This window comes from Loxodonta africana, chromosome 22 (genome assembly GCF_030014295.1).
Source record: "Loxodonta africana isolate mLoxAfr1 chromosome 22, mLoxAfr1.hap2, whole genome shotgun sequence".
In the NCBI taxonomy this organism is placed as follows: Eukaryota; Metazoa; Chordata; class Mammalia; order Proboscidea; family Elephantidae; genus Loxodonta; species Loxodonta africana.
The window spans coordinates 39,705,238-39,730,461 of NC_087363.1; the positions used below are offsets into that span (position 1 = coordinate 39,705,238).

At 37.8% G+C, this 25,224-nt stretch overlaps 1 protein-coding gene across 6 annotated transcripts in view; it reads right to left on the minus strand.

Annotated features, from left to right (window-relative positions):
- PPARG (peroxisome proliferator activated receptor gamma) overlaps window positions 1–25,224 on the minus strand; it is a 153,024-nt gene that overhangs the window by 48,968 nt on the left and 78,832 nt on the right. For 5 of the 6 annotated variants that reach the window (XM_023547899.2, XM_023547898.2, XM_023547897.2 and 2 more), the window contains 2 exons: window positions 2,500–2,727; window positions 950–1,119 (listed from right to left, as the gene is read on the minus strand). In XM_023547899.2, coding sequence (XP_023403667.1) covers window positions 950–1,119; window positions 2,500–2,719 — 390 coding nt within the window. In that variant the 5' untranslated portion in view covers window positions 2,720–2,727. Of the gene's footprint in view, window positions 1–949; window positions 1,120–2,499; window positions 2,728–6,909; window positions 6,934–25,224 lie in introns of those variants that run through there. The other variant, XM_023547900.2, reaches the window with a different exon arrangement.

Below are 25,224 nucleotides of genomic sequence, written 5' to 3' on the forward strand. Positions count from 1 at the left end.
CTAGTGCAAATGTTTACCACTCTTGTTGCTAACCAAAAGGTTGGATGCTAAGCCCACCCAGAGGTGTCTTGGAAAGAAGGTGGAAAGCCTGGTGATCTACTTCTAAAAAATCAGCCATTGAAAACCTTATGGAGCACAACTCTAACACACATGAGGTTACTGTGAGTTGGGATTGACACAAGAGCAACTTTTTTTTTAAAGTGACTTCAATCTTATGTTGTTCTTCAGTGCCATTGAGTTAACTGTTACTCATTGTGATCTCACGTGACAGAGTTGAACTGCCCCGAAAGATTACTTAGCTGTAATCTTTACAGGAGCAGACTGCTAGGTCTTCCTTCTGTAGATCCCTGTCTGAATTTGAACTGCCAATCTTTCAGTTAGCAGCTGAGAGCTTAACCATTGTGCCATCAGGGTTTCTTACTCAATCTTACAGGACTGCATATAGATAGATGGATAGATAGATAGGACAAACATAGACATACACACACACACACACACACATATATATGTGTGTATCTGTATCTATATATATAAAATCTGTTGAGTCTTACATACACAAAATGTTACATGGCATAAGGACACAGTGAAAAAAGCACTAGAGGATTTATGAAATATATTTTTTGGTGGCAGCCTATCACTGTTTTGCAGTGACACCTTGGACAAGTGACTTTTTTTTTTTAATCTGCAAGACACAAGGGTTGAATTAGATCAGTGTCCCAAAGGGCCACTTTGGGGAAAGAGGAACAGGGCAAAGCAGCCCTGCTTCTATCAGTTTTCTTAGGTTTCCAAACATTCTATCATTTGAAGAATGAGTTCTGCCAGAAAACCAAAACAGTTTGATGATCTTATCTTAATTTCTTATACTGTGTTTGCAACAGGAAATGAAATAACAGATAAATTCTCGGCAAATTCTTTGGAGAAATAATTTCTTTTCTTTTTTTTTTTTTACCTTGCATCCTTCACAAGCATGAACTCCATAGTGGAACCCGGAAGCTTTATCTCCACAGACACGGCATTCAATTGCCATGAGGGAGTTGGAAGACTCTTCATGAGGCTTATTGTAGAGCTGGGTCTTTTCAGAATAATAAGGTGGGGAGGCAGGCTCCACTTTGATTGCACCTGTGCATAGCAACATGTGAGCAGATAGTTATCACATGAAAAACAATGCAGGAAAGACTGTAGGGCAGGTCACCATAGTGCACCTCACTGGCATATTTTTATTATTTAAATGTAGAAGCACTATGGAAAAGTGAAGAAACACTAGAGTTAAGTCAGGAAAGAGTAGGCTTTGTAATCACAGGCAAGTCACAACATCTCTGAGCCTCACCTGCAAAAATAAAATCGGGAGGGGAAGTAAGTCTGTGGTTCTATAACCCTTCAGTACCCTGTCATACCAAAGCTCAAAGAGACAACGTATAGTGCTTGAGACAATTAAGCTTATTTTGCTGTGATGTACCATATTTGGCATTCATCACAAATATTAAATCACATATTTTTATTTAAATACTGTATTTTAAAGGGGTCTTTAAACCACTCTTGCCACAGAGACACCTTTGCTGTGTAAAGGTAATGGTGTGCCAGCTTGAAGGGCTATGAAAAGTTAAGAGGTCAGGTTATCCTGAGTGTTGAGTCAGAAGGAGTAGTTTGTAAAATGATCTTTGATAAAGAGTGTGAGAACCTATGGAAAGCAAGTACTACTTTTCTACTGGTTAGGATCAGTCCTATTAAATTTCCATATTAGGTTCTAACTGAAAACCTCACAGATAAATATAACCAAGTATATTATTTATCTTCCAAAAAAAAAAAACTAGAAATACGGGAAGTTCTTATTGTCAAGCAAGGGTTGCCAGTTACATAGTGGTGGCTTTGGAAAACTAGCAATCAGCACACAAAGAGATAAAAATCAAGGAAACAGCATCACAGAAATAAATTTTATCTTGAAAAGTACAGTTTTGGTTTTTCTTGAGTCTGCTGCTTTGATGTGAATTTAGTTAATGGAATGGAGATTTATCTATAGCCTATAATGACAAAATTTAAATTTGTATTGAAAAACAGGTTTCAATGTAAGCTTCTCAAACTGCAGAATTAGGACAAACGGACTACAGTGATAGCAATTTAGTTACGATAAATTATATAAAGTAACCTGGACTTGTTACTTACTAAATTATAAGTGGCCAAAATAATTCAAAGTATAGATGATGGGTTCTTAGCCTGGGATACAACTGGCAATGTAATTATGCTAGAAAATACTCCTAGTGAGGAATGATAAAAGAAAGGAAGGGAGGGAGGGAAAAAGGGAAAGAATGATCTGGGACATTTATACACCACCTTCCTTTTTGGTATAGAGTAAACATCTAATGTTTCATGGATAGATGGATAAATAAATGAATGGTAAATGCCTTAGGTATGGAGTTCTAGCTCTAGAGTATTTATTCCAGAGTTATTGAGGGATTTGTGCAATTCCAGTTTTAGTAATCTGAAAAGTGAAAATAAACATACTTTGGTAGTCTTGGAGCTTCAGGTCATACTTATAGTCAGTCATCACTGGGTCAGCTCTCGTGAAGGGAATGTCTTCATAGTGTGGAGTAGAAATGCTGGAGAAATCAACAGTGGTGAAGGGCTTGATGTCAAAGGAGTGAGAGTGATCATCCATTACAGAGAGATCCATGGAGCTGATTCCAAAGTTGGTGGGCCAAAATGGCATCTCGGTGTCAACCATGGTAATTCCTGAAATGGAAACAAGAAGAGCCATGAAGTTAACCCTGGAGGCTGGAGCAATCTTCTAATGATAATACAAAACAAGAACCAAAAGAGCCCTTGGTAAAGTGGCTGATCTCATCTACATTATCACAGTGAGAGAAGAGAACATAATCACCTTTTTAGTGCCTTCCAGGTTGCTTTACTCTAAGAAGGAGGTCACCCCTTCCCTGGTTATCACAGCCTGACTTGGTTTACCTGAAACCTACTCACTATTCAAAAGTGGTGTACTAATTTGTATCTTAGAACAGGTGATGCAGAGTTTTTATTTTAAATATCCTGCAAATAACTCTGCTCTCATTATCTTCTATAGATCATCAATTGAGTCTCCTAATGATTGATTTTAAAGAGCACAGGGTTCTGGAACAATTTTACTTTCTTGAAATTAGATATTCTAAATATTTTTCTCTTTAAAACGAAAAATTTGCTACTCCATTTATGCTCATAATGCTTTTTTATAATAGGAAAGTTGGATATGTACTAAATCTAGGTAAATGAATTATTTAATTGCATTGTAAAAATAATTTTAAAGTAATACTTAAAGTAATAACAAAATAAATCTTTAAGAAAATGTACTCAAATACTTATTTTTTATATGGATATGGCTTCTCTTAAAGAAGAGAACATTTTCCCAATATCGAGAACAGAGAGGTACAGATACATAGAAATATTTGATTATAATTGTGGAAATGTCAGAATCTAGCCCAGCATTAGTTTTAAAACAACTCCAAAATGGAAACAAGGACATAGTTTTAAAAAACTCACTTACATGGATCCTAAGACACACAAAAAAAAAAAAAAAAAATTTTTTTTTTTTAAGACACAGAATAACTAGTTTCATAAATTGCCTGCTTAAGATGACAAATGCCACATGCCTTTTTCTAACTATGATTTGTGGTCACAGTAAGTAAAATAACACCCTGACAGGTTCTGGTTCTAAGTATTTAATGTGAACTTGTAACCCACTGGAGTGTGTAGTCTCTAAACCTTCTGACTTGGTTTACCTGAAACTAGTTCACTATTCAAAAGTGGTGCCAAAAAAGCCTCCATTAAATACATTAAATGCAAACTCTTTGGTCAAAATCACTAGTGGACAGCTATGTGAATTCAGTATTGCTGACTATGGAATGACATAAATGCATTGCTCATAAACTCCAGGGCTCCTGGAATCAGTTCACCTGTCTTGTTTGCAGTCATAAGCCCACTACCTAACAAAGGGCTTGGCTCATATTAGGTGCTCATTCAATATTTATTTATTAAATATTAAATGACTTGATGACTAAATTTGATGGCTGTGAAATTTTAGCAGAAGGGACAGGGCAGGGGAAAAGTAAATTAATATTTACTGAGTACCCTCCATGTACCAGACATATTCCTTTGTTTTATGTAATCTGAGATATTATTTCCACTGTACAGATAAGCTAGGACTAGAGAGGTAAAGTGACTTGCCCAATACCCAATAGCTAGTAAGCAGACATTCAAACTTAGAGCTGGCTCGGAAATCTGTTCTTGTTGCTATTGTTAGGTGCTGTCAAGTTGGTTCCAACTCAACACAACCCTGTGCACAACAGAACAAAACACTGCAGGGTCCTACACCATCCTCACAATCGTTGCTATGTCTGAGTTCATTGATGCAGCCACTGGGTCAATCCATCTTATTGAGGATCTTCCTCTTTTTCACTGATCCTTTACTTTACTAAGCATGATGTCCTTCTTAGGGACTGGTCCCTCCTGATAACACATCCAGAGTATGTTAGATGAAGTCTAACCAACCTCGCTTCTAAGGAGCATTCTGGCTGTACTTTTCCAAGACAGACCTGTTTGTTCTTCTGGCAGTCCATGGTATATTCAATATTCTTTGCTAACACCATAATTCAAAGGCATCAAGTCTTTGGTCTTCCTTATTCATCATCCAGCTTTTACATGCATATGACGCGAGCGAAAACACCATGGTCTGGGTCAGGTGTACCTTAGTCCTGAAAGTGACATCTTGGCACTTTGAAGAGGTCTTTTGGAGCAGATTTTCCCAATGCCATACATCATTTGACTTCTTGACTGCTGCTTCCATGGGTGTTGATTGTGGATCCAAGTAAAATGAAATCCTTGACAACTTCAATCTTCTGTTTATCATGATGTTGCTTATTGGTGCAGTTGTGAGGATTTTTGTTTTCTTTATGTTGAGGTGTAATCCTGACTGAAGACTGTAGTCTTTGATTTTCACCAGTAAGTGCTTCAAGTCCTCTTTGATTTTCTTCTACTCTCTCTATATTCTCTTTACTCTCTCATTGATGAAAAAGGTTTACGGAAAAAGGACTATACTTCAGGCATGTCTGGGAATGAATCTCTTGCTTTTTCTCAGCATGAAGAGAGCTAAGGAACCTTCTTTCAAAAGCTAACTCTTGTGTGAGAATGAAGATTTCAGTTGTGTTCTTCATAAGAAAAACAAGTGTCTTGAAAGCACAAATAAACTAGCGCTGTGAATGTGTCTTAGTGGTGCTGTTTGGGCTCACATGTCTGAATATCTACATAAATAAGCACCCAAACAACCTTAAGTTATCTGTGTTATAGTGTAAACACTGCACACCAAAAAGAGGAATGTGTACTCCTGATAGCTTAAAGGTCACACTGGGTTCTCAATGACATCCAGAAGAGTTTGTGCTCTTAACATCAGGGGCACCCATCGAATATGTTTGAAAATTCATCTAAACCCACCCAACCAAGGTCATTCAATTACTTTGCCCATCTTCTCAGCATGCTTAATTTTTCATTTCTCTATCCATTTTATTTTGTATAAAGAGTTTCATATAAAATATACCTCTTTTGTCTAGATTGTAATACCTGTAAAGGCAGGTTTATTAGATTATTTCTCATTATGCTTACTGCAAAGTCCTTCCGCACTCAAAATAAAGATTGACTGTGTGAATTAAAGGATCCTGGGTGGTGTGAGCCATTTGCGATAGGCTGCTAACCTAAAGGCTGGCATTTGGAACCCATCCAGTGACTCTACAGGAAAAAGGTCTGTTGGTCTGCTTCCGTAGAGATTATAGCCAAGAAAACCCTATGGGGCAGTTCTACTCTGCCACAGGTGGGGTGGCCATGAATTGGGGGCTGAGTCAATGGCAACACATTTGGTTTTTGGTTTTTAAGTAAGTTAAAGGCAGGGCTATGCCTCTGTGTGAATACTTGGAAATGAAAATAAGGATGTAAAAAATATCTGGATTGAAGGAAAAATTGGTTGCTCATCATTTTGCTGGCTTAATTTTGTTTTGTTTCATTTTTAGCATACAACTTCAATGACTCACTATCAACCAAAGCCAGGCTTCTTAATGCTGGAATTATATCCCTAGGGGGCATCTATTTTATTTAAAGATTTTTGGGAAAAATTTTAATGTTAAAATAGTCACACGAAATATAAGAAAAAAATCCATGTGAAATTTTAAGATATAAAACTCTTTAAAAATGTTGTGCTTCTAGTATGTTTCATGGCCAAAAAATGGCACGTTTTTACTGTCTTCTACTACTAAGGGCTAGGAAGCCCTGGTGGCGCAGTGGTTAAGTGCTTAGCTGCCAATAGGAAGGTCCATAGCTCAAATCCACCAGCTGCTCAAGAGCAAAGATGTGGCAGTCTGCTTCCATAAAGATTTACAGCCTTGGAAACCCTAGAGGGGCAGCTCTCCTCTGTCCTACAGGGTCTCCATGAGTCGGAATCGACTTGACAGCAATGGGTACTATTAAGGGCATATTAGTGGAAGAGTTGGAGAAGCACTCACCTATATAATAAATTAAAATATCTTAGTTTGACATTCAAGATCTTCCACAGCACAGCCCTAAAACTCTATGGGTCACAACAGTCTGATCCACAACAGGTCGTGGGGATGGTGCAAGACTGGGCAGCACTGTGTTCGATTGTGCTCGGGGCCACCATGAGTCAGGGGCTGACTCAATGGCAGCTAGGAACAACAATGATGATTTTCCACTACTTACCCCGGACCTCACTCCCTTTCTTGGCACACCCTGTGGTTTAGGTACAGCATACTATTTGCCAGGTTAAACACATTCTGCACCTTTTAGTCTGCCAGTCTTTGCTCATGCTGTTTCCTGAGTCTGGAATATTCTCTTCCCATCTTTTATCTCTACATGTCACAAACCTACTTGTCTTTCAAAGCCCAATCCAAATGTCACTTTCTTCACGGAACTTTCCAGAAATTCTCCCACTTAAAAAAAAAAAGAAGAAAAAAACTCTTATCTCCGTGTTCCCATAGCTCTTTGTACCTGTCTTTTAATTGTGATAAAATTACTTGGATAAATATGTCCACCATTAGACTTCAAATTCTGGAGCAAAGGGTTAGTGTCTTATTACTCTGTTTTCTTTAGTCCTTATACACTTTTGCTATTTACTCAATGCTTGCCAATGGAATTTTCATATTTCACAGAGGGGAGTTCATTTTGCTATGAAAAATAGAAAAATAAAGATATTTCCTCAATGGCTTAGTTGAGCTAAGACTTAAGGCATCCTAGAAAAGATGTTCATCTTCAATACTATAGAATAAAACACAATTTATGCTATAACCCCTCTTCCTAACAACTCAGTTTTTCTCTTTTGATGGCTACAGGAAGAAGATGAGGGTCTTGTAAGAAATTTTTTTTTTTTCTAAGTAAAAGGACAAAATAAGAGAGAAAAACAGCTTGCCTCTCCATCTCGATGAAACACAGTGCCCAAATACACATTTCCCCTCTTCCGTTTTCTCTTATGCTGGGACACCTTGACCTAAACAATATTATTCCATGAACCACAGTTACTGGGAGGCATAGTGGTTCCTAGACAGTTTATTTTATTTTGACTTAGAGATGGGCCCAGGGAGCCTGCTTCTAATTTTGTCTCTAGAAAACATAAGCTACTGTTTCTGCCAAACTGTAAGTTGAGAAGGTGTTTTCTGTAACTCCATGCAATTGTCCATGAAAGAACGAATGAACAAAATATTTGCATGAATGACAGCCCTTCTCAGGAATAAGTAACAGTGTCTTAAGCTTTCCAGCTGGACAACGCTGAGGTGGGTTGCATCAGGGCATGTCCATCAATTTCACAACCTTTAGTGTGCTTCAGGCAGGCAAAAGTCTTGGGGCAGACCTTGTGAGGAGGGAGAGGAATCTGTGTTGTTATCTTTGACCTTCAAGCTTGGCTTTAAGTTCTATGAACAGACTTTTTTTTTTTCTTTTTTAATTGTGGTTAAAAATATATTTAACACAAAATTTGCTAATTTCACCTTTTTTACACGTACAATTCAGTGACATTGATTATATTAAACATGTTGTGCAACCATTACCTGTATCCACTGCCAAATTTTCCATCACCATTAACAGAAACTCACTGCTTCCCAAGCAATGATTTCCCCTAGTCAGTTGTCCTCCCTTCCCCCCAAACCACTAATAAAGTTTGGCCTCTTTGCATCTGCCTATTCTGTTGTTGTTAATAGGTGCCACCAAGTCGGTTCCGACTCACAGCGACCCTATGTACAATAGAATGAAACCCTGCCCAGTCCTGTGCCATCCTCACAATTGTTGCTACGTTTGAGCCCCACTGTTGTAGCCACTGTGTCAAGCCAGCTATTGAGGGTCTTCCTCTTTTTTTGCTGACCCTCTACTTGACCAGGCATGATGTCCTTTCTCCAGGGACTTGTCCTTCCTGATAACATGTCCAAAGTACATGAGACGAAGTCTCGCCATCCTTGCTTCTAAGGAGCATTCTGGCTGTACTTCTTCCAAGACAGATTTGTTCATTCTTCAGGTAGTTCATAGTATATTCAATATTCTTTGCCAATACCATAATTCAAAGGTATCAATTCTTCTTTGCTCTTCCTTGTTCATTGTCCAGCTTTCGCATGCATATGAGGCCACTGAAAATACCATGGCTTGGGTCAGGTGCACATTAGTCCTCAAGCTGACATTTTTGCTTTTTAACACTTTAAAGAGGTCTTCTGCAGATCTGCCCATATAAGTTGGACTATATAATATTTGTCCTTTTGTGACTGACTGACTTCACTCAATGAGCAAGCTTTTCACAGTACTCCAAGGTACAAACTGTTTCAGATAAAAATACAACCAATTTCATGCAAAAATATCTTCTCTAATCTGATAAAACCAAAAGAAAGAAAGAAAGAAAGAAAGAAAGAAAGAAAGAAAGAAAGAAAGAAAGAAAGAAAGAAAGAAAGAAAGAAAGAAAGAAAGAAAGAAAGAAAGAAAGAAAGAAAGAAAGAAAGAAAGAAAGAAAGAAAGAAAGAAAGAAAGAAAGAAAGAAAGAAAGAAAGAAAGAAAGAAAGAAAGAAAGAAAGAAAGAAAGAAAGAAAGAAAGAAAGAAAGAAAGAAAGAAAGAAAGAAAGAAAGAAAGAAAGAAAGAAAGAAAGAAAGAAAGAAAGAAAGAAAGAAAGAAAGAAAGAAAGAAAGAAAGAAAGAAATCAAACCACTTGCCGTCAAGTCCATTCTGACTCACAGCAACCCTACAGAACAGAGCAGAACTGCCTCACGGGGTTTCTAAGGAGTGGCTGATGGGTACGAACTGCTGACCTTTTGATTAGCAGCTGTAGCTCTTAACCATGGTACCACCAGGCCTCCTCTAATCTGAGAGACATCATTATTTAGGGGTATGCAGATGAGTCAGAAAAGACACTAAATTACAAAATCAAGTACCACAACTATATACCTTACCACTTATGTTATCCCTTATGAAGAGAAAAGAAGAACTTCTATTACAATAGCTTGGGGAAATGTTGTATCTCCTCAATAATTGCCTTAGCTAACATTTACAGGTGGAGCCCTGGTGGCGCAGTGGTTAAGAGCTCAGCTGCTTATCAAAAGGTCAGCAGTTTGAATCCACCTGCCACTCCTTAAAAACCTTATGGGGCAATTCTACTCTGTCCTATATGGTCGCTACAACTCAGAATCAACTAGTTGATGATGGGTTTGGTTTGGTTTAACATTTATAGAACTTTAAATCTTTGCTAGGAGTCCCTAGGTGGCACAAATGGTTAAGAGCTTGACCATTAGCTGAAAGGTTGGTGGTTTGAACCCACCCAGAGGCACCCTGAAAGACAGACCTGGCAATCTGTTTCTGAAAACCCTATGGAAAAGTTCTACTCTGCACACATGGGGTCACCATGAGTCGGAACTGACTAAATGGCAACTAACAACAACAACTTGTTGCTAGGTATTGTGCCAAATACTTACTTGGATTGCCTCAGTTAATTCTCACAACCACCCTTATAATTCTCCTTAAAGAAGGGGAAACCAAGGCACAGGTATTGAAGCAAGTAACTTGCCTAAGGACACCCTGATACACAGTGGCAGAGCTGAGTTATGAACCCAGATGGTCTACTCCACAGCTGCCACACTTAACTTCCTAAAATGAACACTGTTTAGAAAAGCAAATATCTTCCAGTTTTATATTAAACGACTATTAATTTCAACATTCATCGAATACCCGTGATGTGCCAGTACAGGGGGCTGGGCATATCCTATGAAGAGTAATTCACATATAAGCTTTATTAGAGAAATGTGTTAAACTAGGGAAGAGGAATATGTGCAAGGAAAAAGCCTTTCCAAGATTCTCTAAAACCTTAGTAGCCTTTTTGGCAGTGACTGTAAAGAGATACTTAGTCACTGCTTTTCCAATCTGTTATAACTTCCAATCTCTTCTAATTTGTTGCAGTTTAATGTCATGGTACTCATAAATATTGTGGTTGATGTTGTTAGTTGCCACTGAGTTGGCTCTGACAATCATGGCCACCCCGCGTACAATAGAACGAAATGGGACCTGGTCCTGTGCCATCTTCACAATCACTAGTATACTTGAGTCCCTCGTTGTAGCCACTGTGTATTCTGAGTTCCTTTCAACCTAGGGGTCCATCTTGCAGCACTATATCTGATACGATCTGTTGTGATCCACAGGTTTGTTGTTGTTGTTGTTAATAATTTACTTTATTTTTGTTGTTGCATACATCAATCCAACAATTTCCACACGTAAAATTCAGTGACACTGATTACGTTCTTCAAGTTGTGCAACCATTCTCACCCTCTTTTTCCGAGTTATTCCTTCCCCAATAACATAAACTCACTGCCTCCTAAGTTTCCTATCTAATCTTTCAAGTTGTTGTCAATTTGATCCCATATAAACAGATCTTAAAAGAAGACGATGCTCAAGGCAGACATTCTTTGCTAGTTAAGCTAAATTACATACGGTTTTCACTGGCTGATTTTCAGAAGTAGATCTCCAGGCCTTTCTTCCTAGTCCATCTTAGTCTGGAAGCTCCGCTGAAACCTGTTCAGCATCATAGCAACACACAAGCCTTCAGTGACAGACAGGTGGTAGCTGGGCATGAGGCTCATTGGTCAAGAATTGAACCTGGGCCTCCCACATGGAAGGAGAGAATTCTATCACTGACAAAAACCATTTGCTGGATGACAAATTAGAAGAAAATGCAGGAGAAATAAACCTGTAATAGAATTTGTTTCTAACAAAAATAATAAAATCTGATTTAATCCAAAGGTTAAGGGAACATAAGAGTTTTGATGACTTGAGTAGTCTAATAACTGAGCATTGTATTAGCCCAGATTTTTACATAATAAATACAGGTATATGTATTTTATTTATTTGCTTTTTGCAGTTTGCTGTTCTGGACACTAAGCAATGAAGAAGAATAAGAGCCAGTATGGTGTCTGATGGTCTAGGTTCAAATCCTGCCCAACTGCTTTCCAGTTTTGTGATCTCTTTATAATTCATTACTCCATCTGTAAAATAACAATATATTGCCTACCTCATAGAGTTGTTGTTAAATTAAATTAGATGACATGTAGAAAGCACTTAGTATAAGCCAAACAATAAGTTCTCAATGCAGTTATTAGTAGTAGTAGTAGTAGTTTAAAAAAATTTATTAATTACCAGAGTACTAGAGTCATATAAAAATCAGAAATAAATCATTGCCGTCGAGCTGATTCCGACTCACAGTCACCCTATAAGACAGGGTAGAATTGCCCCATAGACTTTCCAAGGAGCACCTGGTGGATTCGAACTGCCAACCTTTTGGTTAGCAGCTGTAGCACTTAACCACTACAGCACCAGGGTTTCCATAAAAGGTGGGCTAAAAGCCTCCACACTACCACTAGGGGACAGGAAGAGGAAGAAACACCAGCAAAGTCTATTGTTCAAGCAGGACTACGCCTAAAACAGATGTCCTGTTTCACAGATCTCTGGAAAAGGAGAGCCCACAGCTCCTCTTGGTTACTCATTCCAATGTTTAATAGCTCTTTTGTAGCCAGGAAAGTCTATGTCTTATCTGGCTTTTCCCCAACTGTGTTTCACATATGTTAATAATGTTCCTTCAAAAATAATTTTTAAAAAATTGGTGGTCAAATAAATTTGGGCAATGCTAGGTTAAGCAAGGTTAAATATAGGTTTACTAAAGGAATTCTTAGATTAACATGCTAATGATTCATGAGAATATCCAAAAGGGGGGGAGGGCACCATATGCAACATTTGAGGGTGTAATGTTTGATGGAAGATAGTTCATGAAATGATGGTCATGTTGGGGTCTTGACTTTTTTTGTTTGTTTATTTCTATTTTCAGTAGAGATGGAAAGTATACACATTCACTCCTTACTCATTGACATGATTAGGTTCCAGAGACCAGGTTGTCACATGTGGAAAACTGGTGTTATGCAAAACTGGAGGATGACCACATCAGATCCCAAAACAGAGGATGGCTACATCATTACCTAATTGCCAAATTACATCATTACACAGCTGCCAAATCACCGAGAATCATGGCCCAGCCAAGGTGACACATGACCTTAACCAACATAGCCAGTGTTACTCCTGCCATGCACCTCAGTGTTTGTTACTACTAGACTATGTTGTTAATGCACAAAATAGTTGGGTAGTAGATTTCTTACTATTGTTGTAAATGTAAAATGTCAGATAATGAGACAGTCGATAAGTGAGTAGATGTAGTTATCACCCTCTGCTTATCTGCCCTTTGCCAAAGCGTTTAGCACGGGCCAAACAATAAGTTCTCAATGTAAGTATTATTATTAGTTAAAAAAAAAAAATTACCAGAGTAATTAATGAATCTGAAAAGCATTATTAAGTTGTCCCTCAGCTCTTCACTAACTTTAGAATGACCAAGGTCTAGGATTTACATTGGTCAAAATAATAACAGCAAAACTCATTAAAGAAAGGATTTCTTACTTAGACCACATAGAGAGAAATCACAGTAAAGAGTATTGTATTTTTATGCAAATAATGTACACGTTCTACATTTGTTTGCCAATTTACATGTTACTGTAAAAAAATTAGCATAGTACACTTACGAAAATACCTTGGGGGGGGAGGGCACAGTTGGTCAACAAACAGCAGTTGTGCGTTATTTGCATAAAAATACAGTAATGCCCTTTATATAGAAACTATCCTAAAAGCTCTCAGACAGGGAAAAACAAATAAACAAAACAAAAAGACAGCCCCATATAAAGGGTCAGGAATGAGAACGGCATTGAGCTTCTAAACAACAATGCTGTAACTAGAAAATAATTAAAGCAATGCTTTAGAAATTCAGGGAAAAAATATTTCCAACTTAGAATTTTATACTCAACCAAGCCATCAAGTATGAGAGTAGAATAAAGACATTTTCAGATAAATAAGGTCTCAAAGAAAAATACCTCCCATATATTCTTTCTCTGGGCTCTCCACAAAGACAAAGAAAGAGGAAAAACTGGGATCCAGGAAACAAGGATTTAAACACAGAGAGAAGTGAAAGGAAGTCCCAGGACAATAGCTACAGAGGAGCTTAGAAAGAGTGAGCAGGAGGATGAAGAACTCGGTATGGGAGTACCTGAGAAACAGATTACTACCCGACATGTTTGACCACTTTGAGAGTGGTTTTTATTACTCACAAAGAGTTTGTGAATGAACTAGTGATGGGTACCTAGAAAGAGAATCCTGACAAAAATGAGCAATTACTAAGTGCAAAAAAAAAAAAAAAAAGAAGAAGAAAAATTATCCAGAAAAACAAATAGCTGTACATGGTGCCATGAATCGGAGCCCACTGGAAGGCAACTAACAACATACAGGGCAGGAAACAGAATCACTGTATACTGCCTGGCTTAATGGAAAGCAACGCTTTCAAAGCTATTACAATGTAACACGCACAACTGATTTAACCCCCAATTACAAACAATTGCACTGTGAAGATGGAAGCCAAGGAGAAGGGTATGTTTTGGGAAAGGGGGTGTATGAGGGCTCAATTCTTCTCTTCCACAGTAGGAAGTCACTGGGTAATAAATTCGAAGGAAAGAAATGAAGAGCAGCATAAGTATGTTATTTAAAGACATGGAGGTAAATGAAATACCAGAAGAAATGTCCGAAAAAGTAAAAAATGACTGCCTCTGAGACGTAGGAATAAGATGTGGAAAGGACTGGACCAGAGGAGTGCTGTTCCTCAGTAAAAGCTTTATAGTATTTGACTTTTAAAGCTATGTACAAGTATTTGATAAAAATAAAAATTAAAGTAAAATATCTTTTCATTGTAATAGTTCTCCAGCATGTCACCTAAGAGAGGGAGTTAACTATACTCCTTGCATGTTTTGCAGCCGTCTTAAAAGGAATTATCATTCATCTTAAAAAGTAGAGCACATTTTAAAGTAGTTTCAAGTAAAACAAAGGAAAATAAGGAAATATTTTTGATACTTGGGTCAAGTGATCATTGTCCCTTTGACTCAAGCATTAAAAAAAAAAAAATTCTACCAGTTCATTTCTTTTCCTTCACGGGTACCGTGGGCTTTGATTAGTAAAGGAGGAAAACGAATCTAGACTCCCCTCATAAATAAAATGGGAATAGTAATAGTACCTACTGCACAGAGTTGTTGTAAATAAGTGAACAAATGAAGAACACATCACACGGTGGCCTGGCATATAGTAAGTGGTCACATAACTATTTATTTTGACTTAATAAGTTATTTTGACTTAATATAATTTCATTATTTGTCTATAATTTATTTATTATATCTAAGTTATAGAATATGATATAACCTTGACTGTATGACAATATATAATTATCACAGGTATTGTATGTTTGGGTTCAGCAATAAGAAGAATACTGAAGATACTGACATACAGAGTTTGAGTTTCTTTTTAATTATTTGAGTTTCTTTTTACACAAGCACAATTTAACAAAAATGTTGTTAGGCGTTGTCAAGTTGTTTCTGACTCACAGCAACCCAATGTGACAGAGTAGAACTGTCCCATGGGTTGCCTAGGCTGTAATCTTTATGGGGGGAGATTGCCAGGTCTTTCTCCTGTGGAGTCATTGGGTGGGTTGTGGGTGGGTCCGAACCACCAACCCTTCCGTTTAGCAGCAGAGCATTTAACCATGGCACCACCAGGGTTCCTTTTAATAATAAAAGTTAACCATTTTTAAATACTTATTTTATGACAGGCACTATACCTTAAACCCATTACATATATAATTTAACTATTAACAGTCCTATGGGTTATATACAATTATTATTACCACTTAATACGTAAGAGAGAGAGACGAAGGGGTTAAGTAATTTTTTCAGTGTCACACAGCTAATAGGTCTTGTAGCTGGGGGTTGAATTCTGTTGTGGTTTCCCTGTATACAGAATCTCTAATTTTTGACACCATGAATTAAGGAAAGGATCAGAAAGAATGCTTTTGTGTGTCATCTGTTTCCTCAACAAAAGAAAACACATTTTTATTCTGTTGTCTACTTGGATTTTCCATTCCTATGGAAAAATTTAAAATTTAGATCAACATGGTCTATCATGAGCTTTAGAGGAGATTGTGTTCACTTATGCTTTTTAAAAGCCCCTTTTCTCTTGCATGGGCCACACCTGGTGCAGATGGCTTGCTTAATGCAGTCCTGAGGTATCAGGAGACAGGAAAGATAATACGATAATGCCGCTTCTTCTCCCTTCTGAGCTGGAGATTCATGCCTTCTTCCCCATTAGGGTCAAACTATCTGCATGCTTGGCTCTTCTGCTAAAGTAAGCTCCATGTGTTTCTAAAGGGGGAAGTTACTAACAACTGGGACTAAAATGAAATCTGCTAAACAGTTAGTCTGGTTTAGTTGAAATTCCTACTTTGCCTACCATACACCTGCAGAGAGAGAAAAGTGATGCTTAGGACGGAAAGAGAAACCGGAACGTTTACCCCTGGCTAGCTCCCTCCCCACATCGTGGTTTTGGCTTTGCAGAGACAGGGGAAAGAAAACGGGAAAGAGATTGACCAGAAAGGACAAAAAATGAAAGGAATGCTTCAGAACAGTTTGTAACTACTTAGAAATTAGGGAGCCACCACAGATCTGGAAAAGCACGTTTCTCTTCTGCTTTTCCAATCTCAGGAGAAGACAGAGTAGGTGATTTAAATACTTTATTATCAAAACACTTCTAGTAGCTTGGACTTATGGAGGGGAAGTCACTGTCTCACTCAGAGTTGTTTGGTCTGGCAAAGTGAAGTGACACGCTAGGCTTTTGTTTTCAATCTACTGTGCCAAGCACCCTCAATGACCTACGTGTGACCAACACTGAGAACAAAAGTATCAAAATAGATGTAGCCAGATCACTGGTGGTTATGGGCTGATTCACAGATTTTCACTAGCTAGGAGTCCCTGGGTGGTGCAAATGGTTAAGTGCTCAGCTACTAACTGAAAGGCTGGTGGTTCAAGTTCACCCAGAGGTACCACAGAAGAAAGGCCTAGCAATCTACTTCCTAAAAATCAGCCACTGAAAACCCTATGGAGCACAGTTTTACTCTAACATACATGGGGGGTCACCACAAGTTGGGGTCAACTCAACAGCAACTGGTTTTTTTTGTTGTTGTTGTTGGCATACTATATCTGGAAATCCTGGTGGTGTAGTGGTTAAGAGTTCAGCTGCTAAACAAAAGGTCACAGCTCTACTCTGTCCTATAGGGTCGCTATGAGTCAGAAAAAAATTGACAGCAAAGGTTTTTTTTTTTAAATATATATTACCTTAAAATATATTACTATATTAAAATATTCATAGTAAACAATTTTTATATATTTTAATCTTCCTCCTGAGCTATATTATAGCATTATCAAAAATATTTTATATGAAAATATTTGATACAATTCAACAGTCATTCATGATTTAAAAAACCTCTTAACTAGGAAGGAAATAAAACTTCATTAAACTGATAAAGAAAATCTACAAAAGGTAAACGAACAAATGAAAAACCTAGAGTAGCTATCATACTTAGTGGTGAAATATTTAAAAATTTCCCCGAGTGAGGAATAAAGTAACGATGCCAGCCATCGCCACTTCTATTCACCACTGTACTGGAGACCCTATCCAATACAAGGCAAAAAAAGGGCAAGAATTGGAAAAGAAGAAATAAAAGTAACACTACTCACATATGAATGTGTAAAAATATATATATATGTACACAATTCCCCTCCTCATTATAATTAATAAGAGAATTTAACAAAGTTGCTGAATACAAGGTCAATATTAAAAAATTAGCATGTTTCTATAAGCCAGCAACAAGTAGAAAGTGAAATTTAAAAACGATTTTTACAATAGGACCAAAAACATCAAATATCTACGGAAAAAAAAATCAAAGTATGTACAGAACCTCTATGCTGAAAACCAAAAAACATTATTGAAAAAAATTAAAGAATACCTAAATGAATAGAGATATACCATGCTAATGAACTGGAAGACTCAATATTGTAAAGTTGTCAAGTCTTCCCAAACTGATCTACAAAAAAATCAGTTGCTGTTGAGTCAATTCCAACCCATGTTGACTTCATACGAGTCAGGATAGAACTGTGCTCCATAGGGTTTTCAATTGTTGATTTCTTGCAAGTAGACTGCCAGGCCTTTCTTCCAAGGTACCTCCGGTTGGACTCGAATCTCCAACCTTTTGGTTAGTAGCTGAACGTGTGAACTGTTTGTGCTACCCAGAGACTAACTGACCTATAAAAGCCAAAAACCAAACCCAGTGCCATCAAGTTGATTCAGACTCATAGTGACCTATAGATTTAACAGATTCCAATTAAAATCCCAGCTAAGCCTAAAATGTATATGGAAAGTCAAAGGGCCAACAATAGCCAAAGTAATCTTGAAGAGAAAGAACAACCCTGGAGGACTTTCGCTACCAGATATCAAGACCTATTATAAAGCGAAAGTAATTAAGAAAATATGTTAATTGGTGCAAAAATAGAAAAATAGATCTGTGTAACAGAAGAGAAAGTCCAAAATCCATCCCACACATAAATGATCACCTGGTTTATGACAACAATGTCACTGCAGTGCAGTAGTGAAAGGATGATCTTTTCAATAAATGTAGTAGATCAATCAGATATCTATATGGAAAAATTATTCACCCCTACTTTATATCACACATAAAATCAGTTCCAAGTGGATTGCAGATCTAAGTATTAAATAGGAGAACATTTTATCAGCCTTGGAGTAGGCAAAGATTTCTTCGACAGTACATAAGAAGCACACACCATGAAATAAAAATGAGATAAATTGGACTATACCAATATTAAAAACTCCTGTTTATTATGTGAATAAAAAAGCAACCCGCAGAGTGGGAGAAAAAAATTGCAATGCATGTATCTGACAAAGTATGCTCTAGAAAAATACATGACAACCTAGAACTCATATCTAAAATACCCGATAGAAAAACGGGGAAAAGACTTGAACAGGCACTTCACGATGAAGATAGTCAAACAGAAAACAAGTATTTTCAAAAGTGTTAACTTTATGAGGTGGGGGAGGGAGAGAGGGTGGGAGGGGGTATTTACTAAATAGATAGTAGACAAGAACTACTTTGGGTGAAGGGAAGGACAACACTTAACACAGTGGAGGTCAGCACAACTGGAGTAAACCAAAGCAAAGCAGTTTCCTGAATAAACTGAATGCTTCAAAGGTCAGAGAAGCAGGGGAAGGGGTTTGGGGACCATGGTTTCAGGGGACCTCTAAGTCAATTGGCATAATAAAATCTATTAAGATAACATTCTGCATCCCACTTCGGAGAGTGGCTTCTGGGGTCTTAAATTCTAGCAAGCAGCCATCTAAGATGCATCAATTGGTCTCAACCTACCTGGACCATAGGAGAATGAAGAACACCAAAGACACAAGGTAATTATGAGCCTAAGAGACAGAAAGGGCCACATAAACCAGAGACTACATCAGCCTGAGACCAGAAGAACTAGATGGTGCCCAGCCACAACCGATGACTGCTCTGACAGGGAACACAACAGAGAACCCCCGAGGGAGCAGGAGAGCAGTGGGATGCAGACCCCAAATTCTCATAAAAAGACCAGACTTAATGGTCTGACTGAGACTGGAAGGGCCCCAGGGATCACGGCCCCCAGGCCTTCTGTTGGCCCAGGACAGGAACCATCCCCGAAGCCAGCCTGTCAGAAATGGATTGGACTGGACAATGGGTTGGAGAGGGATGCTGGTGAGGCGTGAGCTACTTGGTTCCGGTGAACACTTGAGACAATGTTGGCATCTCCTGCCTGGAGGGAAGATGCGAGGGTAGAGGGGGTTAGAAGCTGGCAAAATGGACAAAAAAGAGAGAGTGGAAGGAGGGAGCGGGCTGTCTCATGGGGGGAAAGTAATTGGGAGTATGTAGCAAGTCGTATATGGGTTTTTGTGTGAGAGACTGACTTGATTTTTAAACTTTCACTTAAAGCACAATAAAAATTATTTTTTTAAAAAGTGTTAACTTATTAGCAATCAGGGAAAGAAAAATTAGAATGACAATATGATGTCATTACACACCCACTAAAATGAAAAAGACAAAAACTGCCAAGTGCTGATGAAGATGTGGAGTCGCTGGGGCTGTCACGCACTTCTGGTAAAAGCATAAATTGGTACAACCATGTTCAAAATGGGTAGCAGTATCCACTAAAGCTAAACATACCATACGGCCCAAGTACATATCCAACAGAAATGTGTACACTTGCTCACAAAAAGAACACGAAGCTCATAGCAGTACTATTTGCAATAGTGGAAACTGCTCGAATGCTCGTCAAACAATAAAAAAAAAACACAATAGTATATATATATTTATAGTGGCATACTTACACAATGAAACCCTTATACAGTAATGAGAATGAATGAACTACAGGTATACATTCAACAACAAGATTACTCTCACAAACAAATGCTGAGCAAAAGAAGCCAAGACGCAAAAGAATAAACAGTGTATGAGTCTATTTACATATATTCAATACAGGCAAAACTTTTCCAAGAGTTAGCAACCTGAATAGTTTGGGGGCTTCTGGAGTTCTGGTGTTGTTCTGTTTTTTTTTTTTTAAAATCCGGATGTGAATTATATAGGTGTATTAATTTATGATTTGGGAACTTTTCTGTCTGTATGTTATATTTCAATAAAAAGGTTAAATAGGACAGAATTTCTGTAAGGATCGTGGTGGGTAGAGGGTAAGGGGGAAGAAAGAGGAACTGGAAGGAAACATGGAGGTCAACCAAATAAGCCAACAAAAACTCTTTCATTTGTGATAAAAGGATTATTAGAGAACTTCCAGGATATTCATTTAAAAAATTGTCCAATTCAGGAGTTGTAAAAGAGTACTAAAGTCAGTCTTAAACTACCTGTGTTTTCTAACTGGGTTCCTTGCAAAATAAATACTATATACGTATGTAATCAAGATCCTCAAATCAGTATAAAGGGGGCAGGTGACAGTGTGAAGAATGCACATTTTAGCCTAAGGAATGAGTATGTATTCAAAGTTACATTTTTGCTTTAGAATTGATATGTCTGACTTACATGTAAGGCCTATTCTGCTTTAGAAGGGCACTGAATTTTTTTTTTAATTGCTTTATTGTGGTAAACATATATATATCTCAAAACATTTGCCTGTTCAACAATTTTTCGTGTACAATTCAGTGACATTGTGTATGTTCATTACATGGTACAAGCGTCATCACTATACATTTCCAAATTATTCTGTCACTACTAACAGAAACCCAGTGCCCCCTTCACTAAGAGCCCCCCTTTCCCCTCCTTCCTATCACTGGTAACCACTGATAAACAGTGGTCTCTATACATTCGCTTATTTCATGTAAGTGGGATCATACAGTATTTGTGCTTCTGTGACTCACTCAGCACAGCATTTTCAAGATTCATCCATTTTGTGGCATGTATCAAGACTTCATTTCTCTTTATGGCAGAGTAGGATTCTATTTACATTTTATTTATTCATTTATCTGTTGACAGACATTTAGGTTGTTTCTACCTTGTGGCTACTATGAACATTGCAATGAACATTGGTGTACAAGTTTCTGTTTGTGTTTCTGCTAGGACACTACGTTTTTAAACAATACAGGAGACTTTAGTCCCAATATTAATGCCTATACCAGGAGTCCTGTGTTGGGAAAGTTAATATGTTTGGATTAGTTGTCTTTTGAGACATTCCATGTCTTCATTTAAATGAAATAAAGTCAGTGAGTTAAATCCATTCAAGCTACCAATTTCATGCTAATTACTTAATTCATCTTTGTATCCACAGTCTATTTTATAAACCTTGCTTCTTAGAAGAGTTATCATTATATTTTATTACAGTGTTTCTCTTCCCAAAACCTTTCCTCATTTTATTCTTCCTTGGCATTTCTCTTTCTCAACGTCTTAAGCACAATACATGTTTGGTCAGTAACATAAAACCAAAAACAGTTCAAATCAACAGAACAAATTACCTGATGCTATGTGCTTTTTTGTTTTTTTTATGTGCAAGGCATTTTTCTGGCCTCACAGGAAATACACTGTAATGTAGTTTTTGACCTTGAGAAGCTTACAAAAGTGGAAGGTGTTTAACTGCAAAAGGAAGTATAGAGACTAACCTAGTGACGGAGATAATAAGTGCTCCAGAAATGTAAAGGAGAAAGAGACCTGCGAGTTCTAAAATAATCTGCAACATCTTCATGGGAGACATGGGTTTTGAATTATGTGGTCCCAGTGGGATGGTTAGGATTTGGATTACTGCTGGTAGACAGATATTCTAAGGAAAAGGTACTTATTCCTGTCATCCAGCATACCCCCTATATTACCTGCAATTGCTTAAGACATATTAAATACCTGGATACAATATCAAAAACAGATTATACACTTGAAAATGAAATTGGTTTCTGCTGAGTCAACTGTTTGTGTCTCGCGTAGCTGTGGTCAAGAGAAGCGGTTGCATCATTCTCTACGTAAGAGTTCTTTCCTATGTAAATGTGGCCATGTGGCCATAGCTGGGTCAAACCCATACTTTGCAGCTTTTATTAGCCTCATATTTTAATCAGCTAAACAAACTTGCCCAGACATTTTACATAATAGGTCTATCATTTTAAAGGCAGGGTTTTAGATAAAGTGTAAGAACAATCGAAGGGTAATATCCAGTTATATTAGCAATATTTAATTACTAATGCAAAGCAAAATAATAAGAATAATGAGCATGTTACTTTTTCCCAAAGAAGCGACTTGATTAAAAGAGGTAAAAGGAGCCATAGCATTCACATGTATGGAACATTGGGAGGAGATTAGGACTCGTATTTCATTACTTAGTTTTGCCATTGGCTCTTTGCCAAAACAAGTAACTGAACCTTGGTTTCCCTCTTTCTGGAACTATAATTAATAATATGTGTCTAATCATAAAACATCTAAATATTCTGAAAAAACACTAAGGAAAAGATTGTATGAGAGTAAGCAATAAATGCAACCTAAAAAAAAAAATTTTTTTTAAATTAATTATGGTAACAGAAAACTTTTGATTGCACAGATAACGAAAATCTTATTAATTAATTATGGTAACAGAAAACTTTTGATAATTGCACGGATAACGAAAATCTTATTATCCCAAAGCGGTAACTTCCATTTTAAGGGGGAAGAGAAGACAGAACCAGTGCCTGTTAGGCACCTATAAACATACCAGGCACTGAGTTAAGTGCTTTATGTATTGGATATTAGTTATTTAATTAAATTATTTATTTTAAAGCAGTGCTAGCAAATAAGTCTCTCGGAGGCTCAAATGAATGCTGGAAATATCAAAAGGTGAGCGGATTTGCCAAAGACAGCAGGGATTTGAATAATTCACAAACTGGATATTCAAAATAATGGCAGGACATAATGGTGCAAATAACTCTAAATAATAGGCAGTTTGAACAGATTTGTATCTGGTTTGTAGTTTGCTGGTTTGTTATAAGCATTGGTTTTTTAGAATAATATTTAGCGTACACTAAACCTTCGTTTTTACTTACTAACCATATTCTAGTCCCTGACCTCACCAGTGCTGAACTACAGGAAGAAGTCAGCTTGAATACCTATTATGTTCTAGATACTTGTGGAATAAAGAATAAGAATAAAACATGAGTCTTGTCCTCAGTGACTACATAATTTGACTTTCAATCTAAAAAAAGAAAATAATAACAGTCTCTAGTTAAGGGCTAAGTTGTGTGATACAGACCATAATATTATAGGATTTTATTCTTTCATTTAACAAGTATTACGGAGCAGGAGTCCCTGGGTACTGCAAATGGTTAATGCGCTCTGCTACTAACTAAATGGTTGGTGGTTTGAGTCTACTCATAGGTGCATTGTAAGAAAGGTGATCAACTTTGGAAAAGTCAGTCACAGAAAATCCTGTGGAGCACAGTTCTACTCTGACATACACCAGGTTGCCACGAGCTGGAATCAATTCAATACTTGGGTTGAATTAGTGGTTTAATTAGTGGTCAATTCCAACTCACAGCAACTCTACAGGGCAAAGTAGAACTGTCCCGTTGGGTCTCTGAGGCTGTAATCTTTATGGAAGCAGACTGTGGCATCTCTCTTCTACAGAGCAGCTGGCGATTTTGAATCACTGACCTTTAGGCTAGCAGCCGAGCACCTAATCACTGTGCCACCAGGGCTCCTTAGTGGTTTAATACGCACTACTATTTACCAAGCACTCCTCTAGGCATTTAGAATATATCAGTGCATCAGCAAGACAGACAAAGATCTCTACCTTCATGGGGTGATCTTCTAATAGGATGAAGCAAGTAATAAACATAATAAAAATTATATGGTATATTAAACTGACAGAACAAACCAGTTGCTGTCAAGCCTATCGGGATCATGATGACCCCAAGTGTGTCTTCAATGTTGGAAGAAGAGCAAGGAGCAGAGTGAGTGAAGGAGAGACAGGAGAGAGGAAGGGGTCAGAGAGACTGGCTGAGGGGAAGAAGGAAGGCAGATTTGGGCTTTTGTGAAAAGGGGAGCCACTGCAGGGTTTTGAGCAGATGACAGATGTGACTTATATTTAACATGATTTCTCTGTACAATGGGTTAGGGCTAGGTTTGGGAGGTAAGGGTAGAAGCAGGAAAACCAGTCAGGAGAATCCAGGCAAGCGACAGTGGCTTGGGTCAGGGTGGTGGCAGTGGAGGAAGGAGAAGAGATATATTCTGAACATATTTTCAGTGTAGCAGAGATGGAGAGCAATTAACAGTAATGTAGTCAGAGAATGCTGCATGGGATAGAGGTTGCTTGAACCTGATCTTGAATGATAGGAAGGATTTGAAAAGGTGGAAGAATTAGGAAAGGCATTCCAGGACACAGCAGGCTTGGAGGCAAGACTGAGTATGGTTTATTCTTGGGACAATGAGATTAGTCTGAATAGAGCCAGGCAAGCAATTTGGGGTGTGGTGGGAAATAAGGTAAAATACATAAAGTGGAGTCAGATTATAAAGAGTTCTGAAAGCCAGGCAAAGATGTTCAGCCATCCCAATGTTCATTATGGTCTCTTATACGTGGCAGGCGCTCAATCAATATAAGAAGATTGATAAGAAAGACAGGCTTTTAGGGCCATTTGTCTGGCAGTTTGAGTTGGGTGGCAGAGAGTTTCCAATTTAGGCCAGCGAAAAAGCAGTTCAGGAATCCTGGCTTGAGGTTATGAGGGATAATTCACATGCAGGTAATTGGCAGTTGACTGTTAAGTCTACTTTATAATGTAAACCATAAATGCCATTCACCACTTCTGAGAACCTCAATCTTGTGTTGGCAATCTATTGCTCAAATAAAAAATTACATGGATCTAAAACACTGTGTACTCAAACAGCCACGTGATCTTAATTCTGGAGTTACAGGCGTTAGATGGCTGTTTGTATCAGTTCCATGTGCAATTTATGTGTCTCTAAATTGGTTACAGGTGCAAAACTGCATCACAAAAAGGTAATGTGGTGGAGATTTAGAGAAACTGGGATGCACTCAGTTGAGTCCAGTTCATTCTCAATCACGAATATATTCACAATTATACACACTATGGATGGACACAAGCCATTTACTGGAAAACCTCTAGCACACCTAACTTAAGGTGTTCAAATGAAGCTAAAAGAACTGAAACTTTGTATCACTTCTGCTGATCTAGTACAATGAAGAAATTTACTC